The 21,209-nt window shown below is 41.6% G+C and overlaps 1 protein-coding gene across 1 annotated transcript in view; it reads left to right on the forward strand.

Moving 5' to 3' along the window:
* Positions 1-21,209, forward strand: part of LOC129701160 (integrin alpha-1-like) — a 54,909-nt gene that overhangs the window by 924 nt on the left and 32,776 nt on the right. Inside the window, exons 2-7 of the mRNA XM_055642581.1 lie at positions 93-229; positions 4,117-4,227; positions 9,515-9,600; positions 10,461-10,596; positions 18,664-18,744; positions 20,940-21,016. Coding sequence (XP_055498556.1) covers positions 93-229; positions 4,117-4,227; positions 9,515-9,600; positions 10,461-10,596; positions 18,664-18,744; positions 20,940-21,016 — 628 coding nt within the window. The remainder of the gene's footprint in view (positions 1-92; positions 230-4,116; positions 4,228-9,514; positions 9,601-10,460; positions 10,597-18,663; positions 18,745-20,939; positions 21,017-21,209) is intronic.

The raw sequence follows: 21,209 nt of genomic DNA on the forward strand, positions 1-21,209 counted from the left end.
GCTGTAGCAAGTTTTTAATGGGCAAACAAATGGACAAATCTTGACTCCTGACATGACTTGAGTTGACCGAGTGTACTAATTTTTGGTTGCAGTTCTTGAATATAAAGTTGGACTAGACTCCGCACGACGTGTCACCAGAGGACTCTTCAAAGAAACACATGAGAGAAATATCCAAGGATACATCACCCTACCCTCCCAGAACTGCACTGAACACATCTTCTACATGTTGGCAAGTAAACTAAACTTTTTCTTAAGCAATGCTTTTACTTACATGGAAATAGCTTTCCTCATGATTCAGTGGGTAATCATTCCAAAGTATGATAACAAACTAGAACCACCAGCAACACCTCATGCAAAGGCATATTTGAATAGCAGGCAGGGATAGCATTGGATTTAACAATAAGAGCCCAGATTCACCCACTGGTAGAACTTTATGTGATGTTAATGATCTAAGAAATGTCCTATGTCTATAAAAACAAATATCTGCCTATAATTTTTTTTTTTAATTAATGAATAAGAACATTTTTTGTCCCTTCCTTACAGTTATCAGGCTCGTATCTCTCAAATGTTCTTTTTACAAATCATTCATTTTTACTTCAAAATTATATCATTTATTTATGGGAAAGGAATTAATGCATGTTTGGAATCAACACTGTTGTTTAAGAATAGAACTACACAGTGCATGGAGTGCTCAGCAACATAGGATGTTATTTTCCTTGTGGGATTTAGAATCACAGATATCTAGGTGGACAATTTCTTCTCATGTGCCAGCCAAGGTCCAGATTATATACATCCTATGTCTCTCACCCATTGGCTTATTTGACAAACATTTTAGCCAGACATCCAGTTACAAGGTTGAAGCAATGAAAATATTCATGATTGTGACAAGAGTTACAGTTCTGTGATCGCAGTCAATTATTTGAGTAGACTATGGGGAATGAACATTGAAGCGTTGTCTCTAGATATGGAAAAGTGTTCCTTTCTCCAGTGCTGATTTCCCTCTCCATGAAACACTCAATTCTCTTCCACCCCCCTGTCCTCAGTTCAGAAACACAAGTATATTTGTTGCCCAGAAATGAGCACAAAACTATGGAATTTCGAAGCATAATTAAATTGGTTCAGTTTATTGCCATGTGGACCAAGGTACTGTGAAAAGCTGTTTTTGTTGTTTGGCTCCTCCTTTTAAAAGGTTTAATCCTTGTTTATTGTTTATGTTAAAAATAATCTAAGTAGAAAATGAATTACAATGCAATATTGTATACAATACAATATTGTCACAATACAATTGTGAGTGTGTGTTGTGGGTCTGTGGAATTCTCTGCCTCAGTGTCTCTGCCTCAGGTGGAAGCCGGTTCTCTGGATACTTTCAAGAGATAGCTAGATAGGGCTCTTGAAGATAGCGGAGTCGGGGGATATGGGGATATGGCAGGAACGGGGTACTGATTGTGGATGATCAGCCATGATTACATTTAATGGTGGTGCTGGCTCGAAGGGCCGAATGGCCTACTCCTGCACCTAGTGTCTATTATCTAATGTCTAATACTTGCAATAGTTAATGCCAGTGATGATTTGGAACGCTTAACGTCCTTAACATTCCCCAACTGTGGCGAAAACTCTCCCTTGTGCTCTTTATCATTTCCTTGAGCTAGACTTTTAAGTACCAGGCCTTTTGCTGTTGGAACTGAAAATAGGATAAATTATCTTTTTTTTTGTATTGCAAATGTTATGCTGTACATAAACAGAATAGTATCTGCTATTATTAATTGTTTATTTATTTTTTTTTTAAACCCAGCAGTACAGAGCAAATCAGGTGGAATTTGGGAGAGAAACTGTTAATGATCTTAGGAAAAGAATGTAACCCAGGAGAAAGAAGGGTGCATAGGTTTGAGGGAATCAAGCACCAATTGGGAAACCAAACTCAAATCCTAATTTAAGTAGTCCAACTTTTGAATCCAGTGTAATTAGAGAAGAGCATTAATGGCAGTGAAGTAGGCAAACTAGAGTATGGCGGTGCAAGAATAACAATGTTTTGTCCTGAATCAAAGCTGAAATTTGGCAAGGTACTTCAGGTTCAGATTGTCAAAATACCAACATTTCACCTGATCCAAACTCAGCCATTTGTAACAATTGAAGTTATCACCAATGTTCCAAATTCCTGAATTTTAATGAGAAGTCTTTGACAGCCATTAATTTAGTGTTCATATCAGTCTCCCAGTTGACTGTGTGTGAACCCCTCTATCAGTGGATCACCAACTTCCTGACAGACAGGAAGCAGCATGTGAGGCTGGGAAAGTACATCTCAGACCCGCTGACCCTCAGCATAGGAGCACTGCAAGACTGCGTACTCTCCGCTCTCCTTTACTCTCTCTACACCAGCGTTTCTCAACTGGGAATCTAGCGTTTCCAGAACGCTAAGGTTCTGCGAGAGGTCGATTGGGGTTCTGAGAGAAATAGTGATAAATTGGCTAATTATATGTAAATTCAATTTGAGTCATTTTTGTGTTCAATTTCATATTCGTGATTTTATTATATATGTACGGCATATTTAGCGACGTCTATTTAGCATCGTCAGTGTGAAACGGCCTTTCGTGGTCAGTGGACAGGAGCTGTACGTGACGGATTCAAGTGACTCAAGTACAGACACATGCAAGGTCTCCAGCAGACCTGTCTTTAGGGATGTTATATGAATTTAAAAAAATTAAGTATGTTTATGTTTATTTTTGTTGGTTTATCAAAAGTTTATTTATGTATGGTTTTTGTTAGTTTTTTAAAAGTTTACGTGTTTTCTCTCTCTCTCTCTCTCTCCCCTCCAAGGTTAGTTCTTCTGTTTGCCCTTATTTGCTTCAGTTTTTAACGCAGTTTGATTTCAGTTTTTTTTGTCAATTAACTTGAGAAAAACATGTTATTTTTTTGCTTAAATCAGTTATCAGAAAAATACATAATGTTTGCCTTATGAACTTTATGAAAGAGAAAGAAAGAGATTAATAAAGATATATAATAATTTTTATGTCGGGTACCCTTAGACATGAAAATTATTTCAAGGGTTCCAAGCATAAAAAGGTTGAGAAATGCTGCTCTACACCAATGACTGCACCTCCACAGACATGTCTGTCAGGCTTCTCAAGTTTGCAGATGACACAACCCTGATTGGACTGATTCAGGATGGGGTGGAATCTGCCTACAGACAGGAAGTGACACAGCTGGCGTCCTGGTGTCACCGCAACATCCTCAAGCTCAATGCTCTGAAGACAGTGGAATTGATTGTAGACTTTAGGAGAGCTCCCACTCCCCTCTCCTCCCCCAACTCACCATCAACAACACCACAGTCACATCTGTGGAGTATTTTAAGTTCCTTGGAACCATCATCTCCAGGGACCATTGACTCCACAGTCAAAAAGTCCCAACAGAGGATGTACTTCCTGCGGCAGCTGAGAAAACACAATCTTCCACAGGCAATGATGGTCCAGTTTTATACTGGCATCATAGAGTCTGTGCTCAGCTTCTCTATCATGGTTTGGTTTGGCTCATCCAGCAAGCACAACATCTGGAGGCTGCAGCAAATCGTCCGATCAGCTGAGAAGTTTATTGGCTGCAACCTTCCCTCCATTGACGAACTGTACATTGCAAGGGCCAGGAAGCGAGCGGGTAAGATCATCTCTGACCGATCTCCTGGCCACAAACTCTTTGAAGTACTTCCCCTTGGGAGGCAATTCTAGACTGTCAAAGCCACCACAACCAGACATAAAAATAGCTATTTTCCCATGAGCAGTAGCTCTACTCGACAGCCAAAAGTCTGTCACCTCTTTTTGCTCTCTGGTATTTTAGTTTATTCTTCACATGTTTAAATTATAATGTTTTATTTTTGCTGTATATCGTGTTGTTATCCGTGCAAGCAAAGCACTAAGGCAAATTCCTTGTATGTATACATACTTGGCTAATAAAATGTTTTCAATTCAAGTCAATGGTGAGAATTTATGCCTGTTTGTTACCATTTGTCTGTCAGCCCATTCATGTTGAACATGTTATCATTTGTTTTTGACTTTTCTTCATATGTCAACATTCATTTTGATTGACTCAAGTTTGACCAATGGTTGTTCATTTCTTGCAATATTATAGGATGCTCCAGATTTTCTAAATCCTGTAGAGATTCTGGTGGAGTTTGAGACCTTAAATCCAGAGGAAGGACCAGTCCTGGATGTTGACCTGCCAAAATCAAAGAAAGCTTTGGTAATTTAACAACTTACAGTTGTATAATCAATTTTGTGTTTTTTGTTTAAATGTGACAAGAATTTGACAATCGGATGGGATTTTACTTTTAAAAATCTGTTGTGCGAAAATTGTATCAATTTGCATCAATCACAGGTAAAAAATGGTTTGTAGCTGCCGTTGCACCCATTTCCACTTGGCCCTACCCATTGGATAATTGGAATGGGCATTTCTGGTCATATATTTTGCATTTGTTTCATAATGCAACTATTATTTGAAAAATGTGACCAGATTATACTACAGCAAGAGGGAAACAAACCATGATAACAGTCTCTTAAAGCAAGGAAGTGCTCATTTTATATATTTCTTTCCGATTTCTGTTTTGGCATAAATATTATATGCAACCCTCATGTAATATACAAAAAGTGCCTGGTCCAATTGTTGACAATGGAATGGTCAATTTATAAAGAAATTAAATGGTTCGTGCCACCTCCTGTTGTGATGTAAATAAGATGGAAGGACCGATCATTCCCAGTCCCACTATAGGCCACGCGCGGAAAACTGTAAAGACATAGAAGGCTGCAGAAGTTATAAGAGAAAAGGCAGAGATCCAGAGTCAACAATGGGCATTTATTATTTTTGTTCTCACGATTCAGGACCAGGACCATATAACCATGTTTCAGGTCTTAAACCAGGTCCTATGGGTGGGAGCTGTAACTTACCAAATTTTAAGCAAATTGCAGCACAGATACGAAAATTGCCCTAGCAAAAAAGACACAAAATGCTGAAGTAACTCAGCATGTCATGCAGCATCTCTGTAGAACATGGATCGGTGCTGTTTTGGATCAGGATCCTTCTTCAGAACTGCACCCAAGCAGAACTAATTTAGTTCATTAAATTTACCATACTTCCACCCTGCCCTCAAATTCACTTGAACTCTCTCTGACACCTCTCCCCTTTCTTGATCTCTCAAGTCAAGAGTCAAGTCAAGAAAGTTTATTGTCATGTGTCCCAGATAGGACAATGGAATTCTTGCTTGCTGCAGCACAACAGAGTATTGGAAGCATAATTACAGAACAGTATATACCATATATATATATATACACATAAATAAACTGTTATAGTTCAGAGTTTGTTTGATGGTGAGTTTAATAGCCTGATGGCTGTGGGGAAGAAGCTGTTCCTGAACCTGGATTACCAGATTTCAGGTTCCTGTACCTTCTACCTGATGACAGCGGAGAGATGAGTGTGGCCAGGATGGTGTGGGTCCTTGATGATGTTGGCAGCTCTTTTGAGGCAGTAACTGCGATAGATCCCTTCGATGGTGGGGAGGTCAGAGCTGATGATGGACTGGGCAGTGTTCACAACTTTCTGCATTCTTTTCCGCTCCTGGACGCTCAAGTTGCCGAACCAAGCCATGATGCAACCAGTTGGTATGCTCTCTTCTGTGCACCTGTAGAAGTTTGAGAGAGTCCTCTTTCACCATCACAAGAGACAAACTATTGACTAACATCTACTACTAATCCTCCGACTCCCACATTTATCTGAACTGCACCTCCTTCCACCCTATCTCTTGCAAGGATGTTATCCTTTAATAACAAAACATCGGTGTGAAGAAGGGCCTCGACCCAAAATGTCATCTAGCCATGTTCTCTAGAGATGTTGCCTGACCTGTTGAGTTACTCCAGCACTTTGTTTCTTTCTTTGCATATACAGTTCCTTGTGTCGGAGCTGTGTCACAGTAAAATACCATGGCAATATATTGGTACTGTTTTTTCGCCATTGAGAGTAATCACACGATTTAACGCAAACTGGGTCATATTTTGCAGGGAACTGACAGCAAGTCCACACAGAAATGACGGTGCTTCCCTGTGAAGCAGTCAGCAAAATCTGAATTCACACCAATGTAAAAGTCTTAGAAGTTTCTTGCAGCCATTCCATGAATACAGGCAATCTCTCAAATTCTTACTGAGTACAGCAAAGGAGTATTAACATGTGGCAATTGCCCAGTACTTGTGCTGGGAATTCCGCTTGAATTAGATTAGATTAGATTTAGATTAGATTCGTTTATTGTCATTCAGACCTTTTGGTCTGAACGAAATTTTGTTTCCCTGCAGTCATACATATAATTTTAAAAAAATGACGAAACACATAGTCAGCACAAATTTAACATCCACCACAGTGAGTTCACCAAACACCTCCTCACTGTGGTGGAAGGCAAAATCTTAAAGTCTCTGGCTCTTCCCTCTTTGTTCTCCCTCTGCGCCGAGGCGACGGTTCAAACTCCGCGGGTGGTCGCTGCCTCGCCACAGCTCAGAGGCCGTCAGGTCTCCGCTGCTGCTGCCGCTGCCGCCGCCGCCGCTACAGCTTCGGTACCGAGTCAGGCCCCCGCTGCTGCTGCCGCTGCTGCCGCTACAGCTCCAGGGCCGAGTCAGGTCTCCGCTGCTGCTGCCGCTGCCGCCGCTACAGCTTCGGTGCCGAGTTAGGTCTCCGCTGCTGCTGCCGCTGCTGCCGCCACAGCTCCGTTGCTGCCAGCTCCGCCATTAGGCCTCGGCGCAGACGGAGACGGGAGATACGACCGAAGAAAAAGTCGCATCCCCCGAAGGAAGAGGCCAAAGCAATTTTGGGAAGAGGCCAAAGCAATTGAACAGCCTGCAGCAGTTAGTCCATCTCATGGTGTTCTGCTCCATTGATTTTAATGGATCAGAATGTCTATCAGTGATGGAGAACTTAGTTGTTTTAGATTTCAGAAGGTCATAAGTGATAGGAGTAGTATTAAGCCAATTGGTCCATCAAGTCTACTCCAACATTCAATCATGGCTGATCTACCTCTCCCTCCAAATCCCATTCTTCTGCCTTTTCCCCATAACCTCTGACACCTGTACCAGTTAAAAACCTATCTATCTCTGCCTTAAAAAAATATTCACTGACCTGGCATCCACAGCCCTTTCTGGTGAAGAATTCCACTTATTCACCACCCTCTGACTAAATACATGTTTCCTCATTTCGTTCCGAAGAGAATGTTCCTTTAATTCTGAGGCTATGACCTCTAGTCCTAGACTCTCCCACTAGTGGAAACATCCTCTCCACATCCACTCTATCCAAGCCTTTCACTATTCTTTATGTTTCAATAAGGTCCCCCCTCAGTCTTCTAAACTCCAGTGAGTACAGGCTCAATGTCGACAAACACTCATCATAGGTTAACCTACTCATTTCTGGGATCATTCTTGTAAATCTCCTCTGGACTTTCTCCAGAGCCAGCACGTCCTTCCTCAGATATGGTGCCAAAAATTGTTCACAATATTCCAAATGTGGCCTTTTCAGCGCCTTATAGAGCCTCGGCATTGCATCCCTGTTTTTGTATACAAGCCCTCTTGAAATAAATACTAGCATTGAGTTTGCTTTCTTTACTACCGATTCGATTTGCAGATTAACCTTTTGGGAATCCTGCACCAGCATTCCCAAGTCCCTTTGCACCCCTGATTTCTGGATTCTCTCCTCATAATTTTGTTTCAGAATTGAGTTTATTTGAATATTATTAAGCACCTCAGATTTATAGTTTCCTAAATATTTCATAGTTTGAATGTTTTTTAATACTTTTGGAATCTTTTTTAATATTTTTGAGCCGGGGATAAGGGCCATGAACCCACAATATTATTTCTGTGGAACTATTGACTGAAAAGGTGCGTTAAGTGAAGTTATTTTCAGTACAATAACATTAGCTCGGGCACAATTATTGAATAACATATTTCTTTGAGAATGCTCCAGTAGTATTTTACATTTCCTATCAAAGTTGGAAGACGTGATTAGAGGCATTATTTTGTCAACTAGTGAGTAAATGTTAAGAAGGATTTCGATGGATTAAGTAAAATAAACATGCTTCACCCTTTAGTGTCTCCTCCTATTCTACAATTAAATTATGTTAATATTTTCAAATAAAGAATTTATCATAGTATAAATGCCAGTAATATACAATGGATAATGCATAGAAACCTCAATATTGGCCACAATTTTCCTGTTATTTTGCTAGTTAACTGTGTTGTCTTTTACAAGTGAAACAGATTGAATATATTTTGCAGGTGGAAATTTTATCACATTACAATGTTTTGTAAGTGTTCTTTTTTGCATTTGAAGCAGACATGCTCAAATATACAAATGAAAATTTTCCTTTCTTTACAATTGGGATCATTGTGTGAAGAAGGGTCTCGACCCGAAATGCCACCCATTCCTTCTCTCCATTTATGCTGCCTGCCCTGCTGAGTTACTCCAGCTTGTTGTGTCGATCTTCATTGTTAGTTAGATTGTTGTGAATGGAGGTTGCTGCCACCTAGTGGTTAACTTAAATTGTCCTTTATGCAACCAAAGCACAGATTAAAAAATGAAACACATAAAATGTCAAAGGGTTGCTTACTTATTTGTGGAAATGATTCCAAACAAAAAAGTATTGTTGTGTCACCTGAAAGCCAGGCCTACCACTGTCAAGGAGACAAAGATTATCTGTGGTGGGAATTTGAGGAATAGTTCTTCACAACATCACATTCCATTGAGTTCATAAGAATAGAAGAACAGACATAGGCCGGTGGAAACAGGGTCTTTGGCTTGATTTGTCCATGCTGACCAAGTTAGCAATCTGGGACAATCCCATTTGGCCAATATTCCTCTAAACTAAACCCTTCCTATCCATCTGTCTGGGACTCCTGCAAAGGCAACAGGATCTCTTAAATAAAATGTAATTAAGGGCGGAATTCAATATATCATTGATCTGGACTAATTTCCAGGTGCTCGGGTGTTTTTATTTGTTAATTTATTTTTGGAGACGTGAGCAGCAAAGTTAGCATTTATTATTCATCGAGAAGTGGTGGCGAGATATCTCCTTGAATTACTGCTGTTGGTCTGGTGAAGATAATCCCACAGTGTTGTTGAGGAGGATATTCCAGGATTAGATCCAGGACCATTTACAAGTCAAGATAATGTATGACCAATAGATGGTGGTATTTTCTTATGCCTGATGGTCTTGTCCTTTTGGTGGTAGATGTTGTTGACTTGGGAGTAGTTTGGGCAAACAACTGCTGTGCATTTTGTTGGTGTAGACATAATACAACGTTGGTGGATGCAATTACATTGAATGATGGATGAGGTGCCAATGAAATAGACTGGATGATATGGAGGATAAGAGACTGTAGATGTTGGAATGTTGTTTTGGTGCAGTACAGCTCTATGACTGTTTCTAAGTGCCACTGGAAAATATACGTCTTCCAGTTTCCTGACCATGCAAGAGGTCATTTTATTGTGTTCTGTGTTCCACCAGGTGCCTTTCACAAAAGATTGTGGAGAGGATGGAGAATGCATCAGTGACCTAAAGCTTCGTGCCCAGGCAGACATAAAGGGTGACAGGTAATAACATTTACAACATAGAATCAAAAGTTGCTGGAATACGCAATAGTTAAACTGTGTCTGTGGAGAATCAGAATTAAGATTTCACATTGATAATCTTTCAAAGAATCATGCAATTATATTGCATGGAATTAGGCCCTTTGATCCAACTTTCTACACTGTCCGGTGGGCATTCTTCTGTATTAACCTTGTCACCTAGCACTTCATCTGATGCCCCCCTATGCATAAGTAATTGAAGTGTTCATCTGGTCACTTATCGAATACTGTCAGCCACTCTCTTGGGCAGTAATTTATAGATAGGATACATGTTAATCCCTACTGCTTAATGGACCTTTTCCTGTTCAACTATAGCCTTTAATTTCTTACTAATGCCAAAATATTTCTATATCTTTGCTATACCATTGTGTTTTTAGCTGTTATTCTTCAGAACTTTATTGTTATTCCTGAGCTAACTGAATTCCATCTTCAGCAATCTTCTACAATCAGTTTATGACAATCAAGCTCCATCGCTCATCCTTTTACTATTGCAGTTATTTCCAAAGATGCAAAGGTGAACAATTTTGTTTCTTTTCATCTACCCATCCTCCTGCAATCTTTAGGGTTTAAACGAGCAGATTAGTATCATTTTAAATACTGCTTCTTCAACCTCACCTTCACGCTTGCGTACTTTTCTATTGTTACTGACAAATAGCCAGATCCAAATACAAATGTTGTTTTTTGGCCATTATCATAATTTGGCTTACATTGAACACAAACCAGATAATATTTTTAAGCACAATGTCCTAAGCTTTGTTTCAAATTATCAAATAAAAATAGCATTTTGATTAACATTAATCCAAATTAAATCTTCATGTTTCCAGGATGCATCCTTACATTGTGCAAATCAATCAGAAAAAATTCAATTTGGTGATAAAATTAATAAACCAAAAGGAAAATGCCTACAACTCAAGAATAGCAGTGATATTTTCTAAGAATATCTATTTTGCTGGAGTGGAGGTAAGGAACAGTCATATTGTTATATTTTTAATCTACTGTCATAGAAATCCCACTTGCAATTTTATTAGTTAAGAGTTATAGTGTACTAATATATATTAACTCAAAGCATCACTCATAGGTGAAATTACCTCTGAATGGGGTGGCATGGTGGCGTAGTGGTAAAGTTGCTGCTTTACAGTGCCAGAGACATGGGTTCGATCCTGACTACGGGTGCTCTCTGTATGGCGTTTGTACGTTCTCCCTGTGACCACATGGGCTTTTCACAGGTGCTCTGGTTTCCTCCCACACTCCAAGAAGTACAGGTTTGAAGGTTAATTGGCTTCAGGAAAAATTGTAAATTGGCCCCAGTGTGTAGGATAATGCAAGTGTACAGGGTGATTGTTGGTCGGCAAGGACCCAATGGGCTGAAGGGCCTGTTTTCTCGCTGTATCTCTAAACTAAACTTTAAAAAAATCACGTTTGAAAGCCTCTTCATCCAATTTGATTAGCCACTGGTAAGTTCTCTGACAGTGGATGGAAACAAAAATGTTACATAATCTTGGCTACCTATTTCAACATAAAATATTATTAAGGTCATATAACATTAGATGACTCCCAGATTTGTACTTGTGGGACAGTTAGGAGCAAGGCAAAAAGAAACATGGACAGGATGGCATTGACCATCTGCACCCATTCTATTTCATGTAAGTAAAGAAAGAAGGGCTTGAATCTGTATCAAGCCGTTCACAGAATATGGATGCCCTAATGCACTTCACAGACACATTTAAAGGGCCTGTCCCACTGTACGAGGTAATTCAAGAGTTCTCCCGGGTTTTCCCCTGATTCAAACTCGGAGAATGTCCGTAGCGGGTTCGTGGATGTTTCGTAGCGGCTCGTACGAGTAACGGTAGGTACTCGGGAAATCCGATAAACTCGTGATGTTTTTTCAACACTAAAAAATGTCCACGAGTACCAAAAATACTCGTGATGAAAAAAATGGTTACTTTTTACTCATACAAGCCGCTCGAGACATCCACAAACTCCTACAGACCCGCTACGGACATTCTCCGAGTTTGAATCAGGGGAAAACTTGGGAGAACTCTGGAATTACCTCGTACAGTGGGACAGGCCCTTAAGGGGTTAACAAAATACACAATGTTAGGTTCTTCATGTTTAATTATAATTTTGCAGTGTCATTGAATCTGCAACTGTTACAGTAAGATAACAACTTGTCTGTAGTTCAATACAGTGAATTAACTTGAACCACAGAAGACAAAAGGAGTAGAAGACACAAGAAACTGTAGATGCTGGAATCTTGAGCAAAAAAAAAGCACAAAGGGCTGGAGTAACAGCAGCTCAGTCAGCATTTTGGGAGAACATAGATAGGTGACGTTTTCAGCCGGGACCCTACTGAATCAGTTCGATTTCTGATTCGGTTTGAATTTGAAGAAGGGCCCCAACAGAAATGTAGCCTGTCCATGTAGTCCATGGGGGAAAAAATGAGTTCAAATTTGACAATGAAACATTTGCTATTTTTCATAATTTTTATTCATTGTGTCATTTATTCTTCTATATGCTCCATTTAAATTCATTGGACTTGAAATCCTTGTGTATTCAAATGGGGGTGCAGGGTGGGCATTTGAGCATGGCACCAAAATCATTGGACATGGGATTCCCACTGCATATTTCAGTAATGTTAATTCCTTGAACTTTAAAGAATGGCTGTTCCATTTAACATCAATGGAAAATGAACCACTTGCGTCTGAGACCAAGGCTAAGGGTTTGAGGGAGAAGTAGAAGCTGAGATAGAGGGAGAGGGTTTTCATCAAGGATCTGTACCAGGAGGATGGGGGCAAATTGGGATAGCTCTTGTGCTTACAAAGCAGAGGGAGTTGAGAGCATCAGGTTTGGGGAATCTGGACCAAAGGGGATCGGAGAGAAGGAAAGCTTTAACCATCAGGGGATCAGAGAACCAGGAATAGGGACCATCAAGATGTGGGGGTGTCTGGCCAGTAAGATATTCAGAATTTCAGGAGTTGGTGTTTGTAGTATCTTATGCCTACTGCCCGATGGCAGAAGTGAAATGAGAGCATGGTCAGGATAGTGTGGATCCTTGATGATGCTGGCTGCTTTTTTGAGACTGCATCTGATATAGAACCTTTGGATTGGTGGGAGGTCAATACCGGAGATGGACCGGGCAATGTTCACCACTTTTTGTAATCTCCTTCATTCCCGGGTGTTCGAGTTGCCAAACCAGGCCACGATGCAACTAGTCAATAGGATCTAGTGGTTCTGTGTGTGTATTAAAAGCAAAAGAGCGGCTTGGCAAAAACTAAGTACGCTCAAAGATCAGCATGGCTGTCTTCTGTAAAACCACATTCAATTAATATTTCTCACCCATTTTCATTGAGAAGTAGAGCATGGAAGCTAAGGGGAACTGAGGCGTAGGGGTTGTGATGTCAAAGAGTGATACAGCATGGAAACAGGCTCTTCGTCCCAGCTTGCCAATGATGACCTAGGTGCCCCATCTACCCTTGTCCCACCTGCCTGTGTTTAGCCCATATTCCTCTAAACCTTTCCCATCCACATACCTTCGAAAAAGTATTTTAAATGGTGTTATTGTTTCTGCCTCAACGATCAACTCTGGCATCTTATTCCATATACCTATCACCCTCTGTGTGGAAAACGTTCCCCTTTCTGATTCCTATTAAATATTTCCCCTCTCAACTTAAACCCATGTCCTCTGGTTCTTAATTCCCCTACTTGGGTCAAAGACTCTGTGCATCTACTCCATCTATTCCCCTCATAATATTATACACCTATCTAAGATCACAACTCATCATCCTATGCTCCGAGCATGCCCAAACTCTGCCTAAAGCTCAGGCCCTCATGTCCTGGCAACAAGCTCATAAATCATCTCCGCTCTTCTTCCAGCCGAGCAACATCCTTCCTATAGCGGGGTGACCCAAATTGAACACAATACACTAACTGTGGCCTCACCAGTGCCTTGTACAGCTATAACAAAAGAATATCTGAGCTCATAAACAAACTACCAAACAGGAAGAAGTATTGGCAGTTTTAAGACGCATTAAAATCCAAAGGACCTGATCAGGTACATCCTCAGACCTTGTGAAAAGATAAAGAGAAACCTGCAGAAATCCATGCAGAAGCATTTACATCATCTTTATACACAGGTAAAGTTACAGAAGACTGGAGGGTGATCATTATTTAAGAAGGCAACAAGGACAAGCCTGGGAATTACAGGCCAGTGAGCATAACATCAGTGGTGAAGATTGTTGGAGACAGGATCTATCAGCATTTGGATAAGCACAGACTGATTAGAGATGGTCAGCATGGCTTTGTGCATGGGAGGTCTGGTCTAACAAATCTGACAGAATGTTTTGAAAATGTCACCAAGAGGATTAATAAGGGCATAGAAACATAGAAATTAGGTGCAGGGGTAGGCCATTCGGCCCTTCGAGCCTGCACCGCCATTCAATATGACCATGGTTGATCATCCAACTCGGTATCCTGTACCTGCCTTCTCTCCATACCCCCTGGTCCCTTTAGCCACAAGGGCCACATCCAACTCCCTCTTAAATATAGCCAATGAACTGGCCTCAACTACCTTCTGTGGCAGATAATTCCACAGATTCACCACTCTCTATGTGAAAAATGTTTTTCTCATCTCGGTTTTAAAAGACTTCCCCCTTATCCTTAAATTGTGACCCCTTGTCCTGGACTTCCCCAACATCAGGAACAATCTTCCTGCATCTAGCCTGTCCAACCCCTTAAGAATTTTGTAAGTTTCTGCAAGGTCCCCCCCTCAATCTTCTAAATTCTAGCGAGTACAAGCCGAGTCTATCCAGTCCTTCTTCATATGAAAGTCCTGACAACCCAGGAATCAGTCTGGTGAACCTTCTCTGTACTCCCTCTATGGCAAGAATGTCTTTCCTCAGATTAGGAGACCAAATCTGTACGCAATACTCCAGGTGTGGTCTCACCAAGACCCTGAACAACTGCAGTAGAACCTCCCTGCTCCTATACTCAAATCCTTTTGCTATGAATGCTAACATACCATTCGCCTTCTTCACTGCCTGCTGCACCTGCATGCCTACTTTCAATGACTGGTGTACCATGACACCCAGGTCTCGTTGCATCTCCACTTTTCCTAGTCGGCCACCATTCAGATAATAGTCTACTTTCCTGTTTTTGCCACCAAAGTGGATAACCTCACATTTATCCATATCATACTGCATCTGCCAAACATTTGCCCACTCACCCAAACTATCCAAGTCACTTTGCAGCCTCCTAGCATCCTCCTCACAGCTAGCACTGCCCCCCAGCTTCGTGTCATCCGCAAACTTGGAGATGTTGCAGTACCCCACTAGCCACTGCCTGCCATTCTGAAAAGGACCCGTTTACTCCAACTCTTTACTTCCTGTCTGCCAGCAGTTCTCTATTCTCATCGATACTGAACCCCCAATACCGTGTGCTTTAAGTTTGCATACTAATCTCTTATGTGGGACCTTGTCGAAAGCCTTCTGGAAGCACAGATATAACGCATTGGTTCTCCCTCATCCTCGAAAAATTCTATAAGATTCGTCAGATATGATTTACCTTTCATAAATCCATGCTGACTTTGTCCAATGATTTCACCACTTTCCAAATGTGTTTCTATCCCATCTTTAATAACTGACTCTAGCAATTTCCCCACTACCGATGTTAGACTAACTGGTCTGTAATTCCCCGTTTTCTCTCTGCCTCCCTTTTTAAAAAGTGGGGTTACATTAGCTACCATCCAATCCTCAGGAACTACTCCAGAATCTAAAGAGTTTTGAAAAATTATCACTAAATCATCCACTATTTCTGGGGCTACTTCCTTAAGTACTCTGGGATGCAGCCTATCTGGCCCTGGGGATTTATATCGGCCTTTAATCCATTCAATTCACCAAACACCACTTCAGATTCAGATTCAGATTCAATTTAATTGTCATTGTCAGTGTACAGTACAGAGACAACGAAATGCAAATCCACTTCCCGACTAACCTGGATTTCACTCAGTTCCTCCATCTTATTTGACCCCTGGTCCCCTGCTATTTCCGGCAAATGTTCTTAGTGAAGATAGAACCAAAGTAGATATTCAATAGGTCTGCCATGTCCTTGTTCCCCATGATCAATTCGCATGTTTCTGATTGCAAGGGACCTACATTTGATTTAACTAATCTTTTTCTCTTCACATATCTATAAAAACTTTTGCAGTCAGTTTTTATGTTCCCTGCCAGTTTTCTTTCATAATCTATTTTCCCTTTAGGACCGAGATGAGAAAAACATTTTTCACACAGAGAGTGGTGAATCTCTGGAACTCTCTGCCACAGAAGGTAGTTGAGGCCAGTTCATTGGCTATATTTAAGAGAGAATTAGATATGGCCCTGGTTCCCTACCAGTTTTCTTTCATAATCTATTTTCCCTTTCCTAATTAAGCCCTTTGTCCTCCTCTGCTGGACTCTGAATTTCTCCCAGTCCTCTGGTAGGCTGCTTTTTCTGGCTAATTTGTATGCTTCATCTTTTGTTTTGATACTAACCCTGATTTCCCTTGTTATCCACGGATGAACTACCTTCCTTAATTTATTCTTTTGCCAAACTGGGATGAACAATTATTGTAGTACATCCATGCAGTCTTTAAATGTCTTCCATTACATATCCACCATCAACCCTTTAAGAACCAATTGCCAGTCTATCTTGGCCAATTCATGTCTTATACCCTCAAAGTTACCTTTTTTTAAGATCAGAACCCTTGTTTCTTAATTAACAATGTCACTTTCCATCCTAGTGATGAACTCAACCATATTATGGTCATTCTTGCCCAAGGGGCCACAAACAACAAGACTGATATCTAACCCTTCCTCATTACTCAATACCCAGTCCAGAATAGCCTGCTCTCTCGTTGGTTCCTCTACATGTTGGTTTAGAAAACTATCCCGCATACATTCCAAGAAATCCTCTTCCTCAGCACCCCTGCCAATTTGATTCATCCAATCTATATGTAGATTGAAGTCACCCATTATAACTGTTTTACCTTTGTTGCACGAATTTCTAATTTCCTGTTTGATGCCATCCCCAACTCCACTACTACTGTTAGGTGGCCTGTACACAACTCCCACTAGCGTTTTCTGCCCCTTAGTGTTTTGCAGCTCTACCCATATCAATTCCACATCCTCCAAGCTATCCTCCTTCCTTTCTATTGCGTTAATCTCCTCTCTAACCAGCAACACTACCCCACCTCCTTTTCCTCTGTTTATCCCTCCTGAATATTGAATATCCTGGATGTTCAGCTCCCAGCCTTGGTCACCCTGGAGCCATGTCTCCATGATCCCAACTATATCATATTCATTAATAACTATCTGCATATTCAACTCATCCACCTTATTATGAATCCTTCTTGCCTCTTATACAATTATGTTGACAAGAGGCCCTTTTTGATTTTTGCCCTGGATTTGTCTGCCTGCCACTTTTACTTTTCACCTTGCTACCTTTTGCTTCTACCCTCATTTTACACCCCTCTGTCTCCCTGCTCATGCTCCCATCCCCCTGCCACATTAGTTTAAATCCTCCCCGACAGCACTAGCAAACACTCCCCCAATGACATTGGCTCCATTCCAGCCCAGGTGCGGACCGTCCTGTTTGTACTGGTCCCACCTCCCCAAGAACTGGTTCCAATGCCCTAGAAATTTGAATCCCTCCTCCTTGCACCATTTTTCAAGCCACGTATTCATCTGCAATATCCTCCTATTTCTACTCTGACTGGCCCATGGTACTGGTAGTAATCCAGAGATTATTACCTTTGAGGTCCTACTTTTAAGTTTATCTCCTAGCTCCCTAAATTCACCTTGTGGGACCTCATCCTGTTTTTTACCGATATCGGTGGTGCCAATGTGCACCACGGCAACTGGCTGTTCACCCTTCCCCTCCAGAATGTTCTGCAGCCGTTCAGTGACATCCCTGACCCTTGCACCAGGAAGGCAACATACCATCCTGGAGTCCCGTTTGCAGCCGCAGAAATGCCTATCTATTCCTCTTACAATTGAATCCCCTATTACTATTGACCTTCAACTGTTTTTCCTCCCCTCCTGTGCCGCAGAGCCACCCATGGTACCATGAACTTGGCTGCTGCTGCCTTCCCCTGATGAGCCATCTCCCCCAACAGTATCCAAAATGGTATACCTGTTTAGGAGGGAGATGCAGTCTCCACACAGCAGTTGATGTAGGAGAGCACAGTAGATGTGTACTCCTCCAAGTTTGCCTCTGTACCGCAGGTTGCCTGTTGTGCAAACAGGTCCCAGTCGGTGTGATCAAAGCAGTCCTGGAGTTGTAGAGTGGCGTCCTCGGGCCATAATTTGACCGTCCTTATTGCAGATTTGATCTTGCGGATGAGGGGTTTGTATGCAGGCAGTAGAAACAGTGAGAGGTGATCGGATTGCCCCAGGGATGGGCAGGGGAGAGCTCTGTAAGCGTCCTTGATGTTGGTGTACACTTTATCCAGCGTGTTTGAGCCCCTGGTAGGGCACTGCACATGCTGATGCAATTTGCGGAGTGTGGCTTGTCGGTCGACCTGGTTAAAGTCCCCTGCAACAATGAAGGCACCGTCGGGGTGAGCATCCTGCTGCTTACTGATGGCTGAGTGCAGCTGCGCAAACGCTAGGTTAGCATTAGCCTGTGGTGGGATGTATATGGCCATGATGACAGCCACAGTAAACTCCCGAGGCAGGTAAAACCACCTACATTTAAGCAAGATGAGGGCAGATCTGTAGATGTTGTGTACATGGACTTTAGTAAGGCGTTCGACAAGGTGCCGCATGGTAGGCTGCTCTCGAAGGTTAGATCTCATGGGATCTTGCTAAGGAGCAATTTGTATACAGAGAATACCTAACTTGAGTGCAAAACAAAATTGAATCTGCCAAACTGAACAGAAAATATGAACTGAACAAAAACCAGCAGCTATATGGTTAAATGATATTCAGCTATCTTGAAATAATTAGTACAATTATTCTGTTTACATAATGAAATATCTCTCTCGCTCTCTTGTAGCAAAATGATGATTGCACACCATTGGGACCAAACAATGTAACGTGCAAAGTTGGATATCCATTTATTACACCAGATTCCGAGGTAAGAATTTATATCTGGAAATCGGAGCAGGGGGATACAGAGGGGTTTAAATCTATTGGCTTTTGGAGGGGCACAAGTGTGCATCCTAAATATCATGGAATATTATGGTTAATCACTTCTGTTGCACGCTTGTCGGGGAGAAGTGAACAACTGTGTACTGTCTGTCTTGTGCTTGCATACAAAATGGTGACACTTTGAATTATGATTTCAATTGGTTTGAGTAGTTCAAGAGCATTTTTGACTAGTTCTCTGATAACATTTATTCACCAGTTTGCCTAGACTTTACTAAATTTATGAAGGCTATTTTTATCGGTTAAAAGTTTTTAAAGTTAATTAAAAGTTTTAAGCATTGTTAAGGTCAGAATTGAGACAACACTATTCTTTTATTTTTAAATTAACCTACAATGTCATGAGAGAGAGAGAGATTGAGAGAGAGATTGGGAGAGGGAGGTAGCGAGAGGTAGATGGAGGGAGATGGAGAGGGAGAGGTAGTGTGAGGGAGAGAGGTAGTGAGAGGGAGAGGTAGAGATAGAGATTGTGTGAGATAGAGAGATTGAGAGAGGGAGGGAGAGGGAGAGAGGTAGTGAGAGGGAGAGAGGTAGTGAGAGGGAGAGGTAGAGATAGAGATTGTGATAGAGATTGTGTGTGAGAGAGATAGAGATAGAGAGAGAGATTGTGAGAGATTGAGAGATTTCAGGGTATTTATACAAAACTAAAACTCTCATCTTGTGGTTTACGTTATTTTTACATTTGCACATAAACGGTGCATTATGGTTTACTCACCATTGTCCTGTGCTGCAAATGCACCAAGTTTTGTTTGAAGGTATATTTTGAAAGTTATTAAGGTTTGAAAACCTCCACTGTCAGTCACCGGCCACAACCCACCTCCCTGCCAGCGCCCGCCTGCCTACCGGCACGGCCCGCCTCACGGCCAGTGCCTACCTTCTTGCTGACATGGCCCACCTGCCTGCTGGTGCTCAACTTCCTGCCAGCCTGCCGACCGGCGCGTCCGCCTGCCCGCCTGCCTGCCAGCGAGGCGTACCAGCTGGGGATCCTGATGCCTGGGCACTGAGCCATGCTCTGAGGGTGCCGATGGCTGATGTTCCTCTGGGGCACGCAAGAAGGGAGAGGAGCGGCAACCTCGAGATCCTGGGGAGGTGAAGAGGGAGAGTGGGGAGATAGAGGGAGAGGAGGGGGTAGTGAGGGAGAGGGAAGGGAAAGTGGGGGAGGTGAGGAGGGGGGATCGAGGGAGCGGAGGGGGGCAGGGAGGGGAGAGGAGGTAGGGAGGGAGTGACCGAGGGTACGGGTAAGAAGCGGCGAGGGAAGAAATGGGGGGTGAGTGGTGGAATATTGCGCGTTGTCGGGACCAGCTCCGCAGAACTCCATACGAGTACGGCAATCGAAGTGGGACCGGCCCCGAGAGGCCGTACGGCTCAAGCAACCATGTTAGGTTGCACTTGCCGCATGTTCGTGGGACAGGCAGGCCCTTAACTCTGCAATTTAAAAACTGTTTGGTTTTAACTTTTCCCAGTTCTAATGGAAGGCCTTTGATCAGAAAATGTAATTGTCTTTCCCTCTCGGTAGATGCTGCTCGTCCTGCTTTGTCCTTCTGTACTTATCATTGTTCCTCTTTCAGATTTCCAGCATCTGAAGTATTTTAGACACAAGGAACTGCAGATGCTGGAATCTTGCGTAGAATACGAGGACATGGATATGCAACATTTCGGATCCCGACCCATTAGATTGCAGAATTCAGATTTAATTCTGAGACAGTTTTTTTTTTCTCATCTGAAGGAGATTGATAACAAATTGTTAAAACTTGGTACTGTGTCAATTAAAAGATTCAATTAATTGTATCAATTAATACATCAATTAATAGAATAATTTAATAGATTCTTATTTATATAATAGTCTTGGTTACGTTAGAATTAGAATATTGAGAGCAAAGACGGATGATAATGGGAACTGTTTCTGAAACAAAACACAGTGGAATTACATAACACATGAACAGCAAAGGCCAGAAGCAAAAATATAAAGAATTGTAAAAAATAACGAATTGCGTTTTACAGATGAGTTTATAATCAAAATTGCTCAGACATTTGGAATAAATGCCCATTTATTGTACAATTATATATTATATTATATTATACAATAACCTTTTTATTGTATGTTAACTTTCTCTTTCTCTTTCTCAGATTTCCTTTAAGATGAAATTTGAATTCAATGCCACTCATCTCCTTAGTGATGTTTACATACACCTGGAGGCGACAAGGTAAAGAAGAATTTTGAAGAGACCTAATTTAATTGCTGCAACAAGTATGAAGCAGAACTGAGGATCGAAATCTCCACATTAAAGCACATAATGTTAATTTTGCAAACTATTTGTTCAATAAATCAGCTTAAAGTGTTCTAAAATCATTGAAACGTACAGCAAGCCCTTCAGCCCACTAAGGAGTCCTTAAGCC

The sequence above is a fragment of the Leucoraja erinacea genome, chromosome 1 (genome assembly GCF_028641065.1).
Source record: "Leucoraja erinacea ecotype New England chromosome 1, Leri_hhj_1, whole genome shotgun sequence".
NCBI classification, from domain to species: domain Eukaryota; kingdom Metazoa; phylum Chordata; class Chondrichthyes; order Rajiformes; family Rajidae; genus Leucoraja; species Leucoraja erinaceus.